Source organism: Jaculus jaculus, chromosome 9 (assembly GCF_020740685.1).
Source record: "Jaculus jaculus isolate mJacJac1 chromosome 9, mJacJac1.mat.Y.cur, whole genome shotgun sequence".
Lineage (NCBI taxonomy): Eukaryota > Metazoa > Chordata > Mammalia > Rodentia > Dipodidae > Jaculus > Jaculus jaculus.
The window spans coordinates 79,392,816-79,417,884 of NC_059110.1; the positions used below are offsets into that span (position 1 = coordinate 79,392,816).

A 25,069-nucleotide genomic window follows, 5' to 3' on the forward strand; every position below is an offset into this window, starting at 1 on the left:
TCCATGCTGAGCTCAGGGCTCTTCGCCTGCTACCCCCACACACCAGGTTGCTGCAGCCGGAGTCTCCACTCACGCTGTCCTCTGCCCAACTACCCTCCCCTATCTGCTGCAGGGGTGGTTCAGAGTCCTCCCGACCGTCTCCTGCTGCTGTGAGGCACTCCCCTTGGACCCTGGACATGGGGCTCAGCCCCGTGGAGACTCCACAGCACACAAATTCCTCTGCGACTTGTTTCCTGCACCCACTGGGTCAGCCAGTTCCTCATCCCTGCTAGCTAGAGAGATGGACAGGGCAGGAAACAAGAGGGGCCCGTCACATCTACCTTCTCCCTGTGGCCAGCACACAGGTGGGTCACTGGCTCAGTGTATGACTTGACTTAGTGCTCTTCCGCTTTGGTGGAGAAAATAGACCAAGAACTGGGAACACTGTTGGCTTGCAGAAATGGTGTGCCACAGGCAGAGAGCTGGAGTGAATAAACAGTGTCAAGGAGAGAGAGCTCTGTTACCAGGGCACAGGGGAAATGTGGTTCTACTACAGCATCTTCCCTGAAAGATCATGTAGCACTTGTTTATTTTGAGACAGGGTCTCATGTAGTCCAGGCTGGCCTTGAGATTGCTAGGTAGTTAAGAATGACCCTAAGCTCCCAACCTTTCTCCATCTATCTCGCAAGGGCTGCTCTTGGCTTACATAGGACTTTAAGACCCCAGTGTGGGACCCTACAGAATAGGAGCCACAATGTGTGAGACAATCAGTCCCAGTGGCCCTGAAGACACACTCCTCTAGGGTCTCCAGACCTATTGGACTCCCTCCTGTTGGCATATGGACTCCCTCAGGTCCAGAGCTCCCCCCAAGGCTCAGCTCCCACCCCATCCCCTGGTCCTCGCACTCTTGTTTCTGGGACAGGGTGTGACTCCCCAGCTTCCCAGTCTGAGGAGGAAGCAAGCAGCCCTGATGTCATGATTTAGAAGGGATCACATGGCTATGCAAAGTAGAGTAGCCATCCTGAGGTCAGTGTGTATACTGCTGGGCCATGCTGCCACAGTGCTGCCAGCTCTTGTCCACGGAGAAGAGAGAGGCAAGGCCACAGCATCTGCAGTGCCAGGTGGTCATGGCACACATTTATAGGTTGTCAGACACGCAGTCAGGGCCTTATGCCCATCAGCAACTGTCTGTCTGCCCACCTCCATCCCCACAGTCCTGCTGCTTGGAGCGTGTTTGCCAGTCCAGCCTGGCATTCCAGAGCCAAAGACCCCAGCAAGCAAACCTATGCTGAGGTTGGGTGCAGGAAGTCCACAGCTTCACAGAGCCAGGACATGTGTGCATATGTGAGGCAGTCAGCCGGCATCTGAGGACATCTTGATACTTGTGTCTGTCTGGCACCCCTGCTCAGGTGGTTTAGGCACACCAAAATGGACACTGTGAGCACAGAGGAATGACTAAGTGTGTCTGGGGATGTGTGAGGGTCTGACTAGGAGCACATCCATTTATGTCTGGCCTGTGACATGTGTCTGTTGTCTCCCTCCACCTGAGCAGAGCCCCTGCTGTGTGCCAGGAGCTATGCGTCCCGGGGGCCCACAGGCTAGTGCATCATAGCAGTGTGTAGCCCCATGTTGTGGCAATCTTAGCTGGGGCAGGCAGGCAGCCAGACCAGGGTCTATCATCTGGGCACATACTCCCTGGGGAGCCCAGCCCAATTGTGGTCACGCAGGGCCTGGTCCACTGTCCGGATGTAGCCATTGATCAAGTCCTTCATCTCAGGGGTGAAGGGCTCAGGGTCGTGAGGCTGCCGGCCACGCCGCCGAAAGCTGCCCTCCTTGTTGTTCTCCACGCAGAGTAGCCGCTCCTCACTCACAGACACGTTGAGGAAGGCCACCATCTCCCGCAGCGTGGGCACCAGGCTGCGCCGCAGCTCCTCGTAGTGCACGACCAGCAGCCGCTTCCCGTACTTGAGCCAGTCCAGGACGTGTGAGGACCACCACGAGGCGTAGCTGTTCACGAAGTCTGGCCATTCTAGGGTAGGTAGAGAAGGGTTAGAGTCAGGGGTGGCTGGCCCTTTGGGGCCTGCTCAGGAGAGGGTTGCAGCCAGATTTTTACCTCCCACTGCCCAGGGCTAGTGTGCCTATATCCTTATGGAGCAAGACCCTTTGGGGGCCTTGTAGGAAGAATTCCTAAAGCTGGGCATGGTGGCGCACACCTTTAATCCCAGCACTTGGGAGACAGAGGTAGGAGGAATGCTGTGAGTTCAAGACCACCCTGAGACTACAGAGTGAATTCCAGGTCAGCCTGAGCTAGTGAGACCCTACCTGGAAAAACAAAACAAAACAAAACAAACAAACAAAAAAAGAATTCCTATACAGCTGGGCTCTGCAGAGTCTTAGGTTTGCCTGGGACATACATAGTGACCCTGTGCCTGCCTTTTTCTCAGCAATGTTTCCTTGGAAACATACCAAATTAAGACAACTGTGGCCTGTCGTGTGAACTTGTCTCCTTGGTGTGCTGTGAGTTTCTTGATCTCTGGGATATTCCTTTGGAACGGCGGGATGTGGTGGATGGAATGGGTCTACAGGTCCCTGGCCAATGTGACACAGCAGGATCAAAGGCTGTGGGAAACCCACACACTGCATCTCTGTCCAGATGACCCAAGAGCACAAGACCTTGTCTCTCACCTATGGATATTCCGTGATAAGGATGGAGAAACAACCAGGGGTTCCATTGCCTGCCACCTGGGACCCTACAAAGATCTCCTAGGAACAAGAGTCTTGGGGACCAATAGTGAGTGTGTGCATGGTTGTGGGCCCAGTGACTAGATGAAGCTGCTGCAAAGCTTGGTTCCCCTGTGCTGTGTAAATATGGCACACGACAGATGCATGTGGTGCTTTCTGAGTGTGTACGTAATTAGAACCCACAACTCATGCTGCGAGGTTTGTCATGGAATCAGACCACACACAGTGGGGGGGGGAGGGGCTCAAGCTTCCCCAGGTAATCTATGTCTCATGGTGTCTTTTCCAGAACAGTAAGAAATTAAATTTTTAGAGTGGGTGGGGTACAAAGATCAAGAATTATCCTAACTAAAAGAATTTCTAGTTGGTTATGCTGGAATCTCTCTGAAATTCCAGCTCTGGGAAGGTTGAGGCAGGAAGATCATGAATTCAAGGCCAGCCTGGACTACATAGAATTCTAGTCTAGTCTAAGATACACAGTGAGACCCTGTCTAAAAAACATAAAGTAAGGTTTCTGTTCTTGGGCTACTGATACAATTGAGTGCCATGACTTGCCCCCCTTGTCTTTTTTAAAATGACTATTTCTTTGAAAGAGAGAAAGAGAAGGAGAGGAAGAAAGAGAGAGGGAGATAGAGACGGTGTGGGGGGGAGATAATGGGTACTCCAGGGCCTCCACCCACTACAAATGAGCTCTAGATGCATGCGCCACCTTGTGCATCTGGCTTATGTGGGTCCTGGCGAATCGAACCTGGGTCCTTTGTCTTTACAGGCAAGTGACTTAACCACCAAGTCATCTATCTCTCCACCTCCCATCTTGTCTTTACAATGATCCTATGAAAGAGGAAGACCCTGTCTCTACGATAAGAAAACTGAGCTCTGAAGACAAGGTATGCAGCTTGCTCAGGGTCACAGGGATATCATAGCCAGAGGAGCTAAGGCTGCCTGACTACAGAGAGGTTCATGTCTTGCCATTGTCCCTGCATCCCTACTGGGGACTGGGGATGGCTGCTGGGGATTGGCCTAAGGGAAAGGGGAGGACCAGAAGCTAGGTCAGGTCACCAGTCAGCTCCAGCTGCTTTAGAGACAGTGGGGCAGAAGCAAAAGCAGCAGCTGCTGGCCCCGCAGCACCTCACCTCACTAGCACCCTACCTTACAGAGCTTTATTTCTGACTCGACGGATACTATGTACCCCAGAACCAAGTCTCTGTCATTCATCCTCCGTGGGCCACACTGTAGTCCACATTTCAAGCACAGGAATGCAAACCCTACCAGCCAGGGCCAGACACACAGTAAAACTTTGGGAACTGAAGTCAGCAGACTGACTCCATGGAGAAAGCAACTGTGGGGAACGAGCCAGTCTGACTCAGAACCAAGAAACCTGGATGATACAGACTAAATATTTGTAAACCTTCCCCACCAATTCATATGTTGACAGCCTAGTCCTTAATGCAACTGTACTTGGAGATGAGTCCTTTGGAATATAATTTGGATAAGGGTAGGGCTCTTGTGATGGTATTAGTGTTCTGATGAGAGACACAGAGCTTTGGGACTGTCATGTGGTCACAAGATGCCATCTGCAAGCCAGGAGGAGGGCTTTACCAGACAGTGAATCAGCAGGCACTTTGACCTTGGACATCTAGCTTGCAGGGCTATGAAGCCTAAGTATGTGCTGCAAAAGCCTCTGCCCACACCACCCAGTCTGTGGTGTTTTGCTATGGCAGCTGAGCTGACTAGGATGCAGGGTTGGGATTCACCTCTGCCACTTACTACTTAGATCCCTTGGACACATCAGGTCATTCTCTGGGCTCCTCTGGAAAGCAAACCAAATGGTGATCCCCTTTAGGACACAGTGAAGTCAGTGAAGCTTAGGAGGGGCCTGACACATGGTACCAACCACAAACTGGGCATGAATGCTACCTCACTGATCCTGGAATACCCCATGATGTGTGGGTATGGCCTCACTTTATATATATATATATATATATATATATATATATATATATATATATATATATACATATATATATACATATATATATACATATATATATATATATATATGAATGATATATTTATTTATTTACTTGACAGAGGGAGAGAGAAAGAGAGAGATAGAGAGCGAGCAAATGGGCACCAGGGCCTCCAACAATTGCAAACGAACTCCAGACGTGTATGCCCCTTGTGCATCTGGCTAACATGGGTCCTGGGGAATCGAAGCTGGGTCCTTTAGCTTTGCAGGCAAATGCCTTAACAGCTAAGCCATCCTTCCAGCCCTGGCCTCACTTTTTAATGAAGGAACCTGGAGCTGCAGGCAGAGAAGGGTACTGACCAGGCTGTCCTAGCTCTGTGTGAGTCACTGCCCTCCTGGATGGGCACAGACAAAGTTCTTGGCTGACCATTAGGCTGGCATCCACATAACACCAGACTGTGTGGCAGATCAGACTTGGAAAAGATGAGGAGGAAACCAGCTCACATCAGGCCAAGCAGAAGCAAGTCTCAGGACGGTGCACTGCTCCTGCCCTTCTTGCCATACCTTTCAGTCCCCTGCCTGGACATCCTCTGCTAACCTTTGCTCTTCCAGTTGCGGTCAGGTGCATAGCCCAGGTGCCCCGCACATTTCCTGTTGAATTCAGCCATCAGAGATCTGTAGGGGTTCCGGATTAGTAGGATGGCCGAGTCGAACATCTCGATCTCCCTCCGGCCACTCTCATGAGTCTTCACACAAATGGTACGCCTGCTCCGCCAGTGGTCCTTCTCGCCCTTGAACCCTGCTCAGGAAGTATGAGAGGACTCTGTGAAGGAAAGCATCCTCTCCCATTCCAAGTGCCCTAGTTCCACAACAGCAGAAGGTCTTATGACATCCCAGGGAGAACTAAGGGGACCTATGGATGGGGGTAGGAGAGGCCGTCCAGGAGTAACCCCCTGTCCCAGGGCAAGTGAGAGCAAGAGATATGCAACAGAGGGGAAAGATGGTGTTTGTATGGGATATAATGGGGAGCAGAGGGCCTATCAACAAATGTGGGAGATATTGTGTACATGAGCACACACGCACATGCACGCGCGCGCACACACACACACACTTCATGCTTTTTATGGAGATGATTTCACCTGAGCATCATAAATAATTTTATCAGTTACCGATATCTCAGACGAAGAGACTGAGACTCCAAGTGGGTGTGTGACTGGCCCAGTACCACACAGCACCATGGAATCAGTGCCAGGGTTCTCTCCACATGCCCCACGTATCTCTGTAAAGTCCCCACCTTCCAACCCCCTCAGTGGGGGTGGGGTCCCCATTGTGGTGGAAGCCTCAACCTCTGACTGCATGGTCAGGTCCTATCACAGGTCCCCAGCCTGGCATGCACGGAGACTCTTCATCGTAGGTGTCAGAGATGCTGGCCAGGTTCTCAGCCTTAGCATTCGTGGACCCAAGGTCCAGTTTTTATGAATGGAGACTTGGTCCCACTGGTTAACCTCTCTACTGCCCTTCCTTGGCTCCTTGGCCAGTACTGGGTGCTTAGAACCTGAATTACAACTGCCTGAAGAGGCCAGGCTCCATCCATCTATCCCCAGAGATACATGATTCCACAAAGATCACTGTGGCTCACTGTGCAGGGCTCGAAGTCAGCAATAAAGGAATGCAACTACACCCTAACTTAAGTTTACAGTCTAGTGGGTAGAGTAGCTCAAGCATAGAGCACAGAGGTTTAGGAACTGCAAAGTACAGGGGAAAGCACATAGCCATGCCTTAGAAAGCATCCTGGAAGGATGTCACTTGAAGTTCCCTGGCCACAAGCTAGCAATGCCCATGCATATAGCTCTGAGAACAGCCCCTGTGCATGTTCATGAGCTTGTCTTGGGCTCTTGGAAACAAAATGAGTCCTCCCAGCCCCCTTTATGAGTGGTTAAGAAGTGTTTGTATCTACAGTAGTAGAGGGTCTTCCAATGATTAGAATATGCAAGTCTCTCAAAATGGAAATATGGTCACTCACCCACCACAGCCATGGGCCAAACGCCTTCTGTTGAATCATTTTACAAATAGCTGGGAGATGCCAAAAGAGAAAGATCTAAACTGTGGCTAAATAAACTTGAGCTTTAGTGTTTAAGAACTCAGAGGCACAGGGTGCTTTTTGTACCTCTTATAGGCACACCGTCATAGTAACCAGCCAGACCACACGTACCCACTGACTTTCTGGCACTGGACCTGTCTTGTGGATTTCGAATACCTGTGTGCAATCACTCTGTGGGGGCTCTGAGGTCAGTGGCTACATCTAACATTCCTCCAAGGTGCAAAGATGTGCAGGATGCATCCCAGCCTCGCTACTGGCTAGTCTACTCTGGACCACTCAGCCATATACAGACCCAAGCAGCTGGCAAAGCCTTCTAAGATAACGAGGTAGGTAACAGCCCCTGAGCCCAGGGGCAGCAGAATGCGCAGGACCAGGTATTTCTCTGGCCCCTCCTTCCCCATCTGTAGATGCCCAGAGGGGGCTACATTTCATGTATGGACAATGGTGGCTCAAGATTGTCTTGGGTGCTGAGCATGGTGGCGCGTGCCTTTAGTCCCATCACTCAGGAGGCAAAGGTAGGAGGATCACCATGAGTTCAAGGCCACCCTGAAACTACACAGTGAATTCTAGGTTAGCCGGGACTAGAGGGAGACCCTACCTCAAAAACAAAACAAAAACAACAAAAAAAGACTGTTGTGGATGATCCCAGAACCTGCAGTGAAGCCAGTTTTTATAGTATGTTTCTGATATTATCGTCTTCTCCTAAACCCAACTCTAGATTTAAAACACAGAAAAAACACGGCGCCACTTGACAATGGCGAAAAATACATTTTGCCAAATTTAGATGCCACTTGACTTGTCTGAGGTTCTCTGTTCTTAAACAGCACACAGTTTTGAGCCATTTAAGTTAATTTACTTGGCATAATGAGGCCTCTTATTTCTACAAGGGAAAGATTAGAAATCATAAAACTCTTAAAGATTTCTGGACCTATTTTAAAAATCACATTTTGATGAGCTACCCCTTGCCTTAAAGAATGGAATGAACAGATTAACTCTCACTCTATTGACTGAGCTTTTTAACAATTAGGGAAAAATTCAAGAAATGTTTATGGCAGTGGGGCAGGGAATCTAAGCTATGAGTCTTCCCTTTTGAAGCCCAAGTGGGCTGTTTATCTCAGGACCTTCCTTCGTGTGTTCCCTGAGCATGTCAGAAATGCAATGTCTGGGCCACTCCATGGACCAGCTCTGGGGATGGGCCAGGAGTCTGTGCTCTAGAAAGCCTCTGGGCGCTTCTGTGCACACCCTCAAGTTTGAGCAGCAGCTCTAGTGACTGGAGGTGGGCATGGCTTATGAGGTGCTGGTCTGGGGCTCACCCTTGTTGTACAGGGTTCCGTCAAAGTAGTAACTCCCGGTGTAGAAGCCGGTGGCGTGCTCGATGAGGTGTCTCGCCCATGTGTTTCCAGCTCCTGGGAAACTCGACAAAGCCACGAACACCTTGGACTTGTTGGGCAGGAACCTTCTGTCTGTGCACCGGGTGTCTAAAAGTCCACAGGTCATCATAGGGTTACTCACGTCTATCATGATCACATATCTGCTGTGCGAGTCCCTCAGACAAGGCACTGATGGTCCAAGTTCCATTTAACACATGGGAAAACTCGGGGCCAAAGAGGTGAAAGGATGTGCCACCAGTACCTTGGCTGCATGGGTTCGTGGCTGGCCAAAGAGAACCTGGTGCCTTGAGAAGGCCTCCCATGCCTCAGTGAGGGTTTGTGTGGGCATTGGGTGTCCTGTGGGATTTTGTCCTCACTCTGTTGCAATACTACAGTTTAACCCCTGGATTCTGCACAGTACAGAGAAATACAAATTCTGCTCGAGGAGGTGGGTAGGGAATGTGGCAGGACCAAGCCACACCACATAGCATAAAGGAGCTCAGGCTGGGCTGACTTCAGGCATTCAACTCTGCCTCTCATGCTCCTCCCTCGGGCTACTGGAAGATGCATAAGAAGTCACCTGGGAACCATCCTCCAAGCTGCTGGGCTAGGCTGGAGCACAGCACATGCTGGATTAAAGTAGGAGCCTATCTCTTTGTTAACTGGTTCTCAGCCCAGTCCCTAGGGTTATCCGGGGCCTATGTGATGATACCCATCCCAAGATGGACACCAGGGCTTGGAGGCATTGGAGAGCATGGGCTTCCCACTTCCTGTGTTCCCCACCTCAGTCCCTGCCACTATCCCTTGGGTCTATCTCCCTTTGCTCTTCCACTCTGCCATTCTCAGTTACTCAGATTTTTCAAATTGGGCCTGGCCTCATTCTTCCTGCCCTCTCCCTAGCCAACCTAAATGCAATGCCATGACTTCAACCCCCTCCACACTTCTCCCTCACACACCCCAAGATGCACACTCCAGAATGCCTGGTCTCTCCAGCCTGCGAGCTCGCCCTGGCTCTCCAATGCCACAGTCCATGAGGGATACAGGGCTCACCTTGAATGGGTGTCTGGTAGACTTCACAGTAGCCCGGCAGCCTCTGAACCTCTGCAGCTTGACCACAGAGTGAACTGTCCACAGCATCCCGCAGGCTGAACTGGGGGGTGGGGTAGGCACAGTGGCACTCCCAACCCCAGAGAATGGCCAGGGGAAACTCCTGTAGGGAAGAAGAGGAAGAGAGGCATGCGGGGAGGGTGAGCAGTGTACTCTTAGAGCTCCCGTACAGCTGGGCCTGGTATAAGGGCTGCTGGCCACGTGGAGTCAGAACAGATGACGGTCAGCCTCCACTGTTAGTCTATGCTCAGTTCCAGGGGAGACTTAGCAAGATGGAACTTCCAAGTAGCAAAAGTGCAGAGTGGGTCAGCGACAAGCCGACAGTCATCAAACTATGGAAGAGGGTGAGCAAAAGTCAGAGATCCAGGGCAAAAGCTGGAATTCAGCTCAGGATGTATCTAGGCGTTTTCCAGAAGTTCCAGGGTGGGCAAGGGCCATAGGGAGGGCATTGGAACGGGTGAACCTATGGGGCAAAGATCCAGCCAAACTGCCACAGGGCTCCACATGCCACAAAAGAAGACCTCAAGCCCTGAGAGGAAACTCCATTCCCTCTGGCCCTCCTTGGCCAGCCACCTCCCTAGAAAGGGATCAAAGGCAAGCTTTGTCCACAAGGTCCCATAGTAGCATGGGACACAGAAGAGGTGGAGAAACACAAATCGTATTCCTATCTGAGGGCTTTCATGTGATGGGGCTTTCTGAAGAAGGAAGGTCCTCACCAGGCTAGGAGAAGGGAGATACCGCACTGTGTAGGCCTAGGCAGCTGTCAAGGGGGTTCTCATTCTTCCTTGGGGCAGAGAACTGGACACTGGCACCCTGAGGACCTGAATGTAGATCCCAGCTCACTTGCTCGAGTATCTTAATTACATAATGTGCTCTCTGAATCTCACATCGATAAATATCAATAAAACCCCCTTGTAGGTGGACAGTTGGATGAAATGAGCGCAAATGGTCCAGCAAGGGGTGTGAAAGCCAGTCAATGCTTTACAGAAGAATGGGCCATTCTTGGCCTTCTTACTTTTTTGGACATTAAACACAGATCATTAAAAAATGTACCCATTATGCAAAAGGCAGCGAGTGGGCTACTCAGCCACTCTGTCTTGCAAGAAGAACCACAGGTTTCCTGGAGTGCAGGGAGAAGAGAGCCTGTGTGAGGGGGGAGGCAGGCAGTGGGTGGAGAGTGGTGCTCACTGTGAAGGGAGCTGCTGCACAAACCTTTTTATTTCTTGCCCACAGCAAGAACTCTCATAAATAAATAAGGAAAATCAATAGCATTTTCCATGCGTGCGTGGTAAAGCTGGGAGCTCAGCACTCAAGTTAGAAGAGAAACAGTGTCACAGGCAGGGGAGGTGAGGCGAGCAAGGCCAAGGCGAGGGCCCGGCTGGGAGAAAACACCCCACCCAGCCGCTGATAGAGCGACTTCCCTAGTCTCAGCAGTTCCTGGAACATGCCGCTCAACCTCCCTTCCTTCTTCCAGCTCAGGTGCTACTGCTCTCGTGGGACACAACAGATTGGCAGCATCTCTAACTACACTCCGTGTACAGGGTTCCTATGAGGCTAGAAGGCTTCAGGGCAGGCCCAGTCTGTGTCCTGACCCCTACAACGCGGCCTGCTTTTCGGGAAGCAAGATTCCTTGCTGACATGAGTTCATAAAAAACAATCTGGCCTCTGCAGTTCCATCCACCCCTCTCATCATGCCAGTGTCTGGCCTTGTTCCATAGTAGCGCCTTCATCCTATGGCACTGCAAGAGCATGTGGCAGGCTCCCACATCGAGATCTGAGAGCATGTGGGAGGTCTGGCTGTGTCTCCCACACTCCCATCCATGTGAGCAGTGATGGATGGAACTGTGTTCCTCAAACTCATAAGTTGAAACTTAACCAGTGTCTCAGACTTGCTATGAAATGAAGCTATTAGGTTAGGGTGGCCTTACTTCCACGTGACTGGTGTCCTAATAAGAGGTCAGGCCACAGACCCCACAGACAAGCATGTGAGGACACGGGGAGAAGATGCAGGCAAAGGAGAAAAGCCTTAGGGGAAACCAATCCTATTGGTACAATGACCTTGGACTGCCAGCCCCCAGAACTGGGTGGAGGTAAACACCTGTTGTTTAAGCTTTTCAGCTAAACAGCCCAAGTAGTCTGAGCCAATTAAGGCAATGGCTGTCTTGCAACCCCTCCAGTTAGGCTCTGGTATCAGGGCATCTGTATTGGCTGTTCCAGCTACCTGGGATGTTCTTCCCCCAGATACCCTCATGGCTCAATGTCCCTTACTATCTCCAAGCTATCATCACGTAAGGCCTCTCCTGGCCATCCCTTTCCAAGTCACAATGCCCTGCCACCTTCATGGACACACCCTATTCCTTTGCCATACTTTGTGTCTGATAAGTGCCTGGATGAAATGCTATGGCCCCAAAGACAGATTAACCAGTAATGATGAAGCCATATGAAATGGGCACCATTCTCCCAGAGGCCCCTCTATCTTCTCCATCATCCCTCCCTCACCCAAAGCAACTCTGTTCTGATGTCTGTCATTACAGATGGGCTGTATCCACCCTAGAGTGTCACAGAAATAGAATCACCTGGTATACGCTTTGGTGTGCCTGGCTTCTCTTATATATAGAAGAATACTTGTTCAATATGTCTGTGTTCTTTTCCATGTCAGTATATCATTCCTTTTCATTGCCATGTAGCATTCCACAGATGGACTGTGTGTTGATCAATGCCCTTGAAGGGACGTCTGGACTGTTTCTAGTTTTCAGCTGCTGTGAATGAAGCTACTTTAAATGCTCTATGGGACTTTGAGCGGATGAGCTTCACTTCTCATGAGTAACGCACAGAAGTCCCACCTCCCCTTTCTGCGCTGCACCTATCCTCACACAGTGTGTTATGTACGTATTTACCTGGCTTGTTGTCTGCCTCATCCATGAGGGTATAAACAGATGGAATTTCTGCATGCTTTGCATGCATATGTTCTCAGAACCGGAAACAGATCTGCATGTGGCAGATGCTCAATAAGTGCTTGACAGATGAACACACACAAGTGAATAAATGAATGAACACCCATTCCAGGTTACACCCCCGTCAAAAGTTGTTAGCAACAAACTGTGGTATGCTTCTACTGGTCGTGGATGAAGAGCATGAGAAGGTTCAAAGGAAGCGAGAGCCCATGACATCTGAGCACAGCCTCCCCAAGCAGGGGTTCAGTGAAGAGCTGTTCTTTCCCATCAAGAGGCCAGACAAGCCTCTGAAGCTGGAGATTCTGCTCAGGCCCACTGGCTCTTCTCCACACCCCACCCCACCAGCAACGACACTGCCGATCCTGACACTGGCTCTCAGGCTCATACCCCACGGCTGCAGGCAGTCCACTGCTACCAGTGACCCAAGCCTTTTTGCTTCCCTGAGTGGATTAAACGGTCAAGTTCCCGGGTGTTTGCAGAGCGACGGGAGAGCTGCAGACAGTAATGTGGCTTTATTTACAACATAACTGCTTCAGCAACATCACCGCATTCTGAAAACACAGAACAATTTTCAGCCCCTTGGGGATTCCAAGGACATGATTTCCATAAAAATTAAATATTGATGAATCTTATCTCTGCCAACTCCCCCTACCTCCACTCCAAGGTTCAATGAGAGAAAAAGACAGAAAGTGGAGGGAGAGAACACAGGAGCAAGAGAGGTAGAGAGAGAGAGTGAGAGCACAGACATGGGTTGTCTGAATCAGGCAGAGAGGGCTGAGGAAAGTGGGCTGGGCCTGGGGCCAGGGCAGGGTGAAGGCACAGTTGGGCCTGTAGCCTGTGCCTGGCACCTGAGCTGGGTTGTCTGGGATGGGGACTCAGGTGGGATGGTGCTGAGCCTGAACCTGAGCCTGAGCCGGGTAGGATCCTCAGGACTAGGCCCTGGGATAGTAAAGACAGAGCTCTGTGGGTTACAAGTATAAAGGTCTGGCCTGTGATAATGGGGAACACAGGCTAGACATTCACCACACATGGAGAGACGGCCCAAGATGGCCCTCTGGACTCGATTCCTCCACCCCATCCTTCCTGGAGCACCTTTCTCAGAAGCTCCAGTATTAGGCAGAATTAAAGAGATTCCAGCCATCACAGAAGGGGTGTATTAGCTCCTTTACTCACTGCTGTGACCAAACACCCAACAATAAGCAGCTTATAGATGGGAAGGGTGTATTTGGGCTTACAGTTCCAGTAGATACATTTTATCACTGTTGGGAAGGCATGGCACCAGGGTCAACAGGTTGCCTGGGCACCTTGCCTGTGCAAGCAGGAAGTGAACAGTGATGAGCGCCACTGCGCAGCTCACTTTCTCCTTTGTGCAGTCTGGGACCCCAGCCCATGGGATGGTCCTGCCCAGTTAGAATAGGTCCTCATACCCCACCTCATCTAGAAAATCCCTCATGCATATTCCTAGAGGTTTGTTCCCACTCTGATTCCAAAGCTTGTCAAGTTGACAATGCTAACCTCCACAAAGGGAAACTGAGGCTCAGAGCCAGGCAGCCGATGTCTCCAGATCATCAGCCTGTCAGGTGAGTAGGCATGGAAACCAGGCTTCTGGAGAGACCCAAAGCTGGAACCTCTGCATTACTGCTCAACTCCTGGGTGCCAACTCCAGGGTGTGGTGGCTTTCCAACGAAATCACACCTGGTTCACAGCTCCAGGAAGCACCCATTGTTGCAGACACATATCTGGTCATTTAAGACTTTGAAGATATACAAAGGAACAAGGGCCACAAAGCAACTGAGGCAATGGGGATGAAGAAGCAGACATCTGCATTCAGGTGAGCATTAGGTTGAAGGAAAACACATCCAGACAGGTGGTAACTAACCATGGAACTGTGAGGTGGCTACTGGGAGGTAGAAACAGCCCAAAGGTTGTCATCAGGACTCCTGGGCTCTGCATCCATTTGTGGATGAGCATCTAAGCATCTCTGAGCCTTAGCTTCATCAGGGGCCCTGGGATCTGCAGGTGTGATTTTACACTTAAGAGGACTGACTTGATGTCCCCATGTACAAGACGGGGACTGCAGTGAAATCCAGGTATCTTTCAGAGAACAGATACTCAGCAGCTGTGATGGTGGCAGTATGAGTGAGGCTCAATGAATGGGGCCAGAGGCCTCACCCTCAAGGCCCTCTGGCACCTTTTCTGTGCAACTGACTCACCAGTCCCCTTCCAGCCTTCTAGCCTCGGTTGCTGGCCATCTTCCACATGGGCATAAGAGAAGCCAAGAAAAATGGTTTGGGGCAAAAGTCAGAGTGTCTCCAGTGGACCTATGGATGTCACAATGGGTGAGATAGCATTCAGAAGACGTGAACCACATCAGACAGTAGATCTGCCTGGCCCACTCCAAGACAACACCTGATCCAGGCTAAATTCCATCAGATAGAAGAGTGAAGGCGAAAAAATGCAGCAGCCCAGGGTGTCTGGTTTCCACCAGAAGGACCAGCTCCTCCCTGCCTTGGGCAGTTTCTCAAACATGTTCCACCCAGCAAATGAACTGAAAGAGGCTGAATAATAGCACCCATCACAATCGCCTTCTGGAATGTTCGTGGCTCAAGGGATACCTGGAAACATAAATCACAAAACCACTGACTGCCACAGTCTGATAAGGCATTCTCGCCCCACCAGTCCCATTAAGCAGGCAAGGCAATGGAGGATGGGGTGACAGGGTCAAAAAATGAGAAAGTGGCAGGACAGGGGCGTGGCCACAAATGCCTTCCTTGGAACAACTTGGGAAGGACAGGACCCAGCAGGAAAATGTCTCTGAATTCTTTTTTTTTTTTTTTTTGGTTTTTCGAGGCAGGGTCTCACTCTGGCTCAGGCTGACCTGGAATTCACTATGTAGTCTCAGGGTGGCCTCGAACTCACGGCGATCCTCCTACCTCTGCCTCCCGAGTGCTGGGATTAAAGTCGTGCGCCACCATGCCCAGCTTGTCTCTGAATTCTTAATAGTATACACACAAAAGCACATGTCCTTTGCTCCGCAATGCCACACCTACCAACTCAGCTCAAGGAAGTAACTTCATGAATGTTCTCACAGGTTTACCAGTAAGGATGCTCAGAGCAGAGATGTTTACAATAGCAATAAAAGAAATATATTAAAGAAAGGAGGGAGTGAGAGAGGGCACAACACAGAAACAGAAATGTGCAAGATGGAGGTGGAGAGATGGCTCAGTTGTTAAGGCATTTTACTGCAAAGCCTAATGACCCAAGTTCAATTCCCCAGTACCCATGTAAAGCCATGTGCAGAAAGTGTTGCATGCATCTGGAGTTCATATGTAGTGGCTAGAGGCCTGCTGTGCCCATATTCATTCTCTCTCTGTTTACAAACAAATAATAAAAATATATTTTGAAAAAGAAAATAAATAAGCATGGTATATTGAAAAAGCATGAAGGAAAGGTTCAATATTTACCAAACAAAGTCCCTATGCATATACACCTAGAATAAGAGATCAAAAGGCTATTTTAAGGTAGCTGTTGCTTTTAAATTTATTTTAGCTCACTTTTATTCTGATGTAGTAACGTAATAGGTAAATTTTATTTTTTTCACTTCTAAATTCTCCAAAATTGACAGGTTAATTACAGCTGTAACCATCCAAACAACAAGTGTTCTTAAAAGTAGATATACTGGTAGCTGGAGAGATAGCTTAGCAGTTAGGCACTTGCCTGCAAAGCCTAAGGAGCCAGGTTTGGCTCCACCGAACCCATGTAAGCACAAGGTGACACCTGTGTATAGAGTTCTATTGCAGTAGCTCGAGGCCCTGGTACGCCAATTCTCTCTCTCCTACCCCTTATAAAAATAAAATTAAAAAAATATAGATATACTGCACCATAGGCCTTATGCATGCTAGGCAAGTGCTCTAGCACTGAGCCACAACACTAGGCTTTCATTTACTTTTCTTCTTTTTATTTTTTTCGAGGTAGGGTTTCACCCTAGCTCAGGATGACCTGGAATTCACTATGCAGTTTCAGGGTGGCCTCGAACTCATGGCAATCCTCCTACCTCTGCCTCCCAAGTGCTGAGATTAAAGGTATGCGTTGCCATGCCCAGCCATTTTCTTTCTTTTTGATACAAGGCCTGACTGTGCAGCTTGGGCTGGCCTCAAACTCAGTCAGCCTGCCTTACCTCTTGAATGCTGAGATTTCAGGTGTGGGCCGCTATGCCTAACTAAAAGCACTTCTGAGCCACTAATGAGAAAAATGGAAACATTTTGGCAAAAGGAAAAATCCTTCCTATCAAAATATTCATTCACAAACCAGACCCCTACACACCTGCACCTAGAAACCTGCTTGCAGATGGCATCAGGCTCCCTCCTCCTTTATTCAGGAAACTTGCTCCCACAGTAGCCTATGCTTTTGTGTGTGTAAATATCAGACTTCAAAATTAATTACCCCAGATCCAAACAGGCAGCAATGCAAATATCTACCTTCCTCTCTGCTCTCACACACCTTGCATCTAAAGGAGGTGACAGGATCTTGAAGGCAAATGGAGATAAGCAAAGTTCCTTCCATTTCCATTCCAGTCATCAGAAATTAATAGACATTATGGGGATGGGGAAATGGCTCAGTGGTTAAAGCCACTTGCTTGTGAAGTCTAACCATCTAGGTTCAATTCCCCAGTACCCATAATTCCCACTGCCCACATAAATAAAGCCTGATGCACAAAGTGACATGCATCTGGAGGAGGCCCTGGAGTGCCCATTCTCTCTCTGTTTCTCTCTGTCAAATGTATATGTATGTATGTATGTATAATTTTTTTAAGAAAATGAAGACATTATGATTAAGAAGACCAGATCATTAAGAGGCTGATCTTGCCCGCTAAACATTCTTTTTTTTTTGTTGTTCAACTATATTTCTGGGGCTTGCCAAATCCATTTTTGGCAACTAACCAAAAACTGTCTAGATTTTTATCCAGGGCCACAAAGAAGCCTTGCAGGATAGCTCAAAAATGGAGGGCTGCCATCTTCCAACTTCCATACCCTACCTCTCATATCTGCTGCTCTGGGCAGCTGTCTGCCCAGCCAGCCACAATGAAGCCCCAGCCCCCTACCCAGGCTTAGTTCTGCCTCACTGAACATTCTTCTATGAGCATTTCCCTCATAAAACTGCAAACATTTGCAATGGCTGAATTACAGCCCACTGCATGGTCCTGACATAATTTGGCCATTCCCACATCATAGGGCATCTGAGCTTAGTTTTTTAGTCCAATGAGAAGATGGTAATGAGGCTACCACTGGGACAGTCCTGCAGGGGCAGAACCACTTGTCTTTCTAGGAAAGGAAGTGCTTAGATAGCCTAAGCATGTCCAATGCACATCTTCCTACTCTCTGCTTACAGGCAAGAAGAAGAAACCACTCCCCACAGGAACCTGTCAGGCCAACTTCTAGATCATTCCCTATACCAGGCTTCCATGCTGGAGGTAGACTCATGCCATAGGGAAGGTGCACCAGCCCAGGCAGTGACTCAAGCCAGCTCTCTGGAGGTGTGGTTCTCACCTCTAGGGACTATGGCCATTATCTGCAGTTTGAGTTGTCACTAGTGAGGGGAAAGTTGCTCTTGGCATCCCATGGGTAAAGGCTAGAGACCCTGCTAAATAACCTTCACTGCACGGAGATCCTAAACCAAAGACTTCTCCAACCCCAATGGTCAAGAGTACCAAGGCTGAGACCCAACTGTGGGGAGAAGCCAAGCACCCATCAGGACCTGCAGGGCTAAGGCTTGAGTCCTGTTATACTAACAGCTAAGGCCAAGGTAAGGGTCACAGGACAATCATCCTGGGAACCAAAAGCTCACTGTTGCATGAAATGTGGTTTACTGAATGTATGACATCTGGGAACCGTTCTTGTCCCACCTGGAATCCCTCACTCCATAGCCAGGTCATAGGTTGACGTCTGTGACCATTTTGCCAAGTGTCATTGACGGTGACTCCAAGGAATGCTGTCTCACAGAAGGATACATGGAGAACTCTACTCCCCTACCTTCCCAGATGGACGCACCATCCACACTGGCCACATCATCCTTCCAGGTGGTTCTCTCATCTTCTCACGTGGACTTTGCTCCTGTGGCACCTACAGCTCAAAAGCACCATGCTGCTCACACCATCACCTCCCTACTACCTCATCAGCAGCTCGCTCATCCCCAAATGTGGGGGAGGGAGTCCCCACTAAATTTTAAGATGACCTATGACTTTCTATACCTTGTCTCCACCCTAACTTTCACACCACCCCATTCTGGCCAGATTGGGCTGCATTACCATGACCCTGGCTCTGCTCATAGTTGCCATAACCTATAATGAGCTACCCAGTTCTCTCATCCACATGTTCACTTTGCCCCACATGCTTTAGCGCCAGTCCTTCCCTGAAGTTGCAACCCCTCTCTATTCTATTTTATTTATTGTTTGTTAGAGAGAGGGGGGTGGATATGGGTGTGGCAAGGCCTCTAGCCACTCCAAACAAATTCCTGATGCTTGCACTACCTTGTGCACCTGGCTTTACGTGTGTACTGGGGAATCAAACTCATTCCCTTATGCTTTGCAGGCAAGTTCCTTAACTGCTGAGCCATCTCTCCAACCTAGCCCTTCTCTTTTAAGCTTCCTTTTCTTTCTTCATGCATTGGCTTTACTCAGCCAAGTGTCTTGGCTCCTCTCAGCCATAAACTCTACCTTGTGGATGTGGATGGATCTCACCGTTGCTGGCCTGTACTGTAAAGGACAGCTTATGCATTTGGCTAAATCCTACTAAATGGGCTTTGCTAAGATCCACATTTAACTAGAATGCTGGAAAAAGGCATTCTTTCCACAGCTGAAAAACCCTGCAGTTCTCAACAATAGGACTTGAGGACACCTCTCCTCTGTCCCACTTCATCCTGCTGGACCTTGGATAAAACATAAACTGACAGACTCCGATTCTGTGTCCTCTGAAGGCACAGGCAATTTCTGAGAACCCTGGACACCCTTGCCATGTGATTCTGACCTGAACCTTCCTAGCTGCACATGTCAGAGCTGAGCAGGTAACTTGCCCTTGAAATTCATCTGCAAGGGAGTCAGTCAAGGTGCTAAGGTGCAAAACGGCTTGAGCTACCAAGAGCCTGCGGGTATCTTTTGGCATGCTTCACTGTGAAATTGTAGCAATCTGGGTTTGTGCCAGTAAATGTGAAGAAGGTCTGAAATAGCAAGGAATTTCAAATCTTTAAATGCTTGTCGGTAACCATGAGGCAGAACTTTCTGGGCTCTAAAGAGCTGCCTAGGGGTAGGTATACCTAGAAGACTTGGGCATCTTCCTAGGATGCTACTCAGAGCCTAGTCCCCCGAGGGAGGAGGACCCTCCAAGAGTGGCTTATGTCCCCTGGAAGAGGTGTGAAGTTAGTACAACCTCTGCTAAGGGCAACTTTGCAAAGTTAACTAAAATGGCAAAGGCACACTCATGAATCAGCATTGCCTTGGAGTTTTGGTTTCATACAGAATAACCTACAAATAGTCATTGCAGAATTATTTATAAAAGCAAAAGACTAGAAACACCCTGTGTGCTGAGCAGTGGGGGTTGGTTAAATAAATTATAGGACATCTGTGTGAAGGGGAAAAGGAGCTCACTTTCTGCACTGATAAGGAATGACTGCTGATACAGACGGGTGGTCCAGAGGAAGAGGTCTGGTGCAGAAACACATGCAGCTTGTGACCATCCTGGGAGGTCTGTAATGGACCAGACAAAGATACAACTGCTTCCATATTCTGTTTCTGAAGGTGGCCACCGAAAGTCAAGGTGACACTGGATGGAAAGGATATAGGAGTGAGCCAACATCCCCCCTACATCTTTTGGTAACTTTTCAATGTGTTCCACATGAACATATTACCGGAAGTTAATTTGAGGCATTCAGGTCCACAGTCACAATGACTGCTAATTCCCTTTCCTACTATTTCTTCTCATCCTTCCACCACCTCCCCTGTCACATGGAGAGGTCATGGAGTGTAAAAGCACAGGTGGTGGCTCTGTGCTGCTGTGCATGCATTCACCTCAGCAAGCCTGGACTGTCATTTGTAGCACACAGGGATGTGAAGAGCTCCCCCGAAGAGTTGCAGGAAAGATTAAAGCAAATAACCCACAGGAAGTGCTAGGCTTCTCCAGGTTGCTGACACGGGAGGCTGGCCTTCAGTCAGCACCAGGCCACCGTCGTTCCTGATTCTAGTGTGTGTGTGTGCGCGGGGCGGGGGGGGCGGGTTCTGGGAATGGCTGAGAACTTAGGTGTATGGGGTCCCCTGAAGCGGTGGCTTGTTACCTTCTAGACACAGGCAGGGGCTGGTAGCTGGACAAGTATCTTGTTTGTTTGTTTTTTACCATCTCTACTCAGAGCTCTCTTGTTTTCAGACCAGAGTTTTGAAAATCAAAAATCTGCTTGCTTTCTTGGCTGGCTGTACTTTGTCTTGTGAGCTCTGATGCCCAAGCCCCCCCTTGACAGTGGCTTTGGAAGTGCTGCTGACATAGTATAGACACTTTAAAGGCTGTACTTGGGCAAGAGGAAAGTGCTTATACACAGCTCTGTTGTCCTTCACCCTTCGAGTGAGCAAAGCATCTCTGGAGAGCCTTGGAAATAGGAAGCAGGAAGAGGGCAGCTCCCAGCTCAGCTGGGGACACAGAGGACACACATCACAGTGATATCTGCGGCACTGCCCTGCAGCTGCCCCCACAGCTTCCAAATCCTCAGAGGGCTATGGAGCTAGCTAAGGTCAAGTACTAGCTTCACCAGTGCTACCCAACCTTGGGCAGATGGCTTGAGGTTTCTGCCCAGCTTCCTTACCAAAGTCAATTTAACATGTGACATTTGTGCCAAGTGCTACCATGCAGAAAGACATAAAAGGCACATTCCTTTCAGCTTCACAACCTTGGCTGACAATTTCCCACCCAGCCTCAAACCGCTGGCATTGGCTGTGACCTCCCCAATGCACCCTGTGACACTGGTTTATAGTCTCTCCACCCACACACATAGACCTTGCTCTTCAGCACCCATGTGGGCTGACAGGGTTGGTGTGTAACAGCCCAGCACTGGTCTCTGCTCTTGTTCTGGAGATCACCATGCATGCTGCATTGTTGAAGCATCGTGAAATTGTAACCCTGCTTACTTTCTGGGAGCAAAATCCTGAGCATGTCTCCACGGTCACGTTGGCCTGTGTCAGGGAGGAGGAGAAGGTGTGAGTGATGTTCTCTGGAAGTTGGAAGCACCCTCGGTAGGTGGCAGTCCGCCCTGTGGGAAATGAAATGGGGTTTTGGTGAGACATAGTGTCTGCAGTTGCTGGTGGCTATCACAAGGGAAAATGCTGGCTTTGGATCCTGAGACTATGTTAAAAAAAAAAAAAAAAACTCAGGAGGGGGCAGATCTCAAATCCTCAAATCCTAGAGGGCAAAGTATCCTGAACAGCCAAGCTCCTGGGAACAACATGCATGGAGACCGTGCTCACCCAGGGTCAGTGACATAGGTCACTGGGCTGAACACTGAGCTTAGGGATGGCTTCTGCTGCCTAGTCTTTGGAGATGGCATGTGAATGTCTACTTACTTGAATTTTGCATTCCCTATGTGCTAGCTTCCACAGTAGTTGACCTGACAGAATGATATTCTGGAAAACTCTATGACTCTGTTAATATCCATACAAAGACAGGTAGACTTGGAGATCGTAACTTCTGACTGCTCCTTCCTACTATGCTGCTGGAGTCAGAACACTGCATCGCTTCCTATCATGGTTGGCCTCACTCTGATATTGAATTCCTGCCTGGGATCTAGGAATACTCCTCAATCCTGTATCACATGGGAAGCTTCCTGACAAGTCATTCTCCAACCTTCTACTGGAAAAGCCTACCTCCTTCATTGGCTCCCTCATTGCCAACCAAACCTTCTGTAACATTCCAGCACCAACTGCTTGCATTTCTAGACTCATCAGAGTTTCTCTAGATGACATCTGATTCCCACCCCATCGCTCTTTGCACATGTGGTCTTCCAGGGCATGGCAGCAGAGCTCTTACCAGTCTTAGCCATGGTGGGACTCTTTCCATGTACAACAGTCAAAGCACAGGCTTTGGAAGCCCATCCTGACTGGAACCACTGGAGTCAGGTCATACTTTGTAAAGCCACCTTGTACACACAGAAATCGCCAGCTTAAAGTCCTCAGGGCCCAGGGGCTGTCCAGCTCATGACTAATTTCTCATGGTCTTTGGGACTCTGTCTCCTCACCTACACACTGATACGTTCTGAGGATTATTATGGGAGCACTGTACACCCACATACCAGATCCTAAGAGGGTTGCATTTCCTTACACCCACACACCTGTCTGGAACTGTGGTTCCACAGTTGAGGGTAAGAATGTGCACTGAGCCCACAACACTCCTTGCTATCTTGCAGCAAGGCTGGGCTACAAAGGACAAAGTATTCAAGCAGCCACTGGGGTGGGACAGGTATGGAGAGATTGGGTAATAGGCACATGTTAAGGAAGGGTCAGCAGGACAGAGAAGGCACAGGCAAGAGAAAGTAGACAGACTCACAGGGAGTCCAGGCCACCAGAAGGGACAATAAGGGGCCATGAGTACTCCAAAATGAGCTCCTGGAGGGAGGCTACATATGCACCTGTATGCTCTCTGCAACCAACCAGCCCCAAACCTAACACACATCATGTGCCAGTGGGTGCCAAGAAAGTGGATGATTGGAACAAGGTGAGTCACAGGTGGACCCAGCATGACCTGCAACAGGGACACAACCTGTGAGCCTTGGGACAAGGTCATAGTGGCTACTTCTGTACACTGCTGTGATCGTCAGAAGGTAGTGTCATTGAATATAGCCTGTTCCACAGCCTTCTCCCCCACTCCTCAAAGGCCACTCAGGAAAAAAGGAAATCATCAAAGGTAGATACTAACGATCTATCAGAACCGACCTTGACCTTGGCCTCAATCTAGAGGCAAGCTCATGGGCCTTGTTTCTTGTGAGTTCATCCTGCTACCTGCAAGTTGCATCTTACAGGGGTAGTCACCTGATCAACTTGACATTGCTTGCTGGCCCAGCTCCTGGAGAAGGGAGCTAAGGGCCGAGGCCAGCCAGACAGCCTGCTGTGGGGGCAGCACCGGCACTACCTGAAACAGGAACCAGGACAGCCATCTAGCAGACTCAAGATCAGGGGATGACCTGGACAACAGGACCATCTGTCCCTCAGCCAATGGACAACACAGACCAGCTGTCTCTAAGCGAGGAAGCAGAGGAGTGGCTGGGGCCCAGAGTCTATGCATAGGTCTGGTCCTTCTAGGAATGAGGGGCGAGGGACCAGGAATCATGCTGATTACTTATCTGAGCCCAAAGATCCAAGAAGGCAGCATGAGGCAGTGAAGTCCTCAGGAAACTGACCTAGATGTCCAGGTAACAGGGCAAACTCTGTGCTAGGTCAAGGCCTGTTGCTGAGTAGGCGGCAGTGAGTTACTTGAATTAACAGCCTCATCAGTGAATCCTTAAGCTAGAATATGTTGCCAGTGTCTCTACACCAGGCCCACTGCCCCCTCTGCACATCTCAGCTCTGACACATCCCGTCTGAATGCAAGAAGCACCTGACCTTCTCCAAGAACAAAGAAGGCCACTCTCCCTCTACTGACTCCATTCACTGTGGCCAGGGATGGCCTTTAAGATTCACCATAGTTCTCAGGGTTAGACTATTTCCTTTAGAGTTGTCTAATTTTGAATTGCAAGCTCATCATCAGTGGAAATTTATCCATGAGGGCCCTTGACGCCTAGTCCTGTTGGCATACCTCTAAGAGAGATTCTGCAATTGGGCTCTGCCAGATAGCTCCAGAAACACCAGAACCGGCTTTTATGTTAGCGCTTGCAGGGCCAGGCAGATAGTATAAATGTGAATGTCCAAATTCATACACTGGCAGGACTATCGTTACAGATTCTTAGAAAGAAATATTGTTCGTGTAAAGTAAAATGTTATACTTTCTATGTCCCTGAACCAGTAGGTAGTTTACTATTGTCCTGGCTATTATTAATAATCGAAATTTCTACTGGATTATATTTCAGGCAAATTGAGTCTACTTTATGTAGAACTCTCAGTCCAAGTCCCTTTTGGATGACAGGCCCAAGGCTTCCTTTCCTGCCCTGCTCAAACACTGACATCTATACTTTGTGGCCACCAGACAGGAAACAGCCCAGTGCTGTGTATCATAGTCCTCCCTATTGCCACTATCGCTCTCAATTTCTTTCTATTTCTGGAGCCAGAGATAGTTTCACTTTCCCACTAGTTAAGTTCTCCACTTAAAATAGTATTGCTCAGCTGGGCATGGTGGCGCATGCCTTTAATTCCAGCACTCGGGAGGCAGAGGTAGGAGGATCACCGTGAGTTCGAGGTCACCCTGGGACTACATAGAGAATTCCAGGTCAGCCTGGGCTAAAGTGAGGCCCTACCTCAAAAAGCCAAAATAAATAAATAAATAAATAAATAGTATTGCTCAATGCTGAGCATGGTAGCACACATGTTTAATCCAGGTATTTGGGAGGTGGAGGTAGGAGGATTGCTGTGAGTTTGAGGCCAGCCCAAGACTGCTTAATGAATTCAAGGTCAGCCTGGGCTAGAGTGACACTCTACCTTAAAAATAAAACAAACCTTGTACAGTGATGCAAGCATGTAAGGTTGCACATGTGCACAAGGGGGCACACGCACCTGGAGTGTGATTGTAGCAGCTGGAGGCCCTGGTGTGCCAATTCAACCGCCCCCACCCCTTGCATTACAAAAGGCAGTCTGAAGACAGGTGTGGTGGCAGATGCCTTTAATTCCAGCACT

At 49.3% G+C, this 25,069-nt stretch overlaps 1 protein-coding gene across 7 annotated transcripts in view; it reads right to left on the reverse strand.

Annotated features, from left to right (window-relative positions):
- Positions 1-551: 551 nt before the first annotated feature.
- Wscd1 (WSC domain containing 1) overlaps positions 552-25,069 on the reverse strand; it is a 42,979-nt gene continuing 18,461 nt past the window's right edge. For all 7 annotated transcript variants that reach the window (XM_045159376.1, XM_045159370.1, XM_045159373.1 and 4 more), the window contains 5 exons: positions 21,383-21,504; positions 9,209-9,368; positions 8,102-8,266; positions 5,286-5,486; positions 552-2,008 (listed from right to left, as the gene is read on the reverse strand). In XM_045159376.1, coding sequence (XP_045015311.1) covers positions 1,656-2,008; positions 5,286-5,486; positions 8,102-8,266; positions 9,209-9,368; positions 21,383-21,504 — 1,001 coding nt within the window. In that variant the 3' untranslated portion in view covers positions 552-1,655. The remainder of the gene's footprint in view (positions 2,009-5,285; positions 5,487-8,101; positions 8,267-9,208; positions 9,369-21,382; positions 21,505-25,069) is intronic.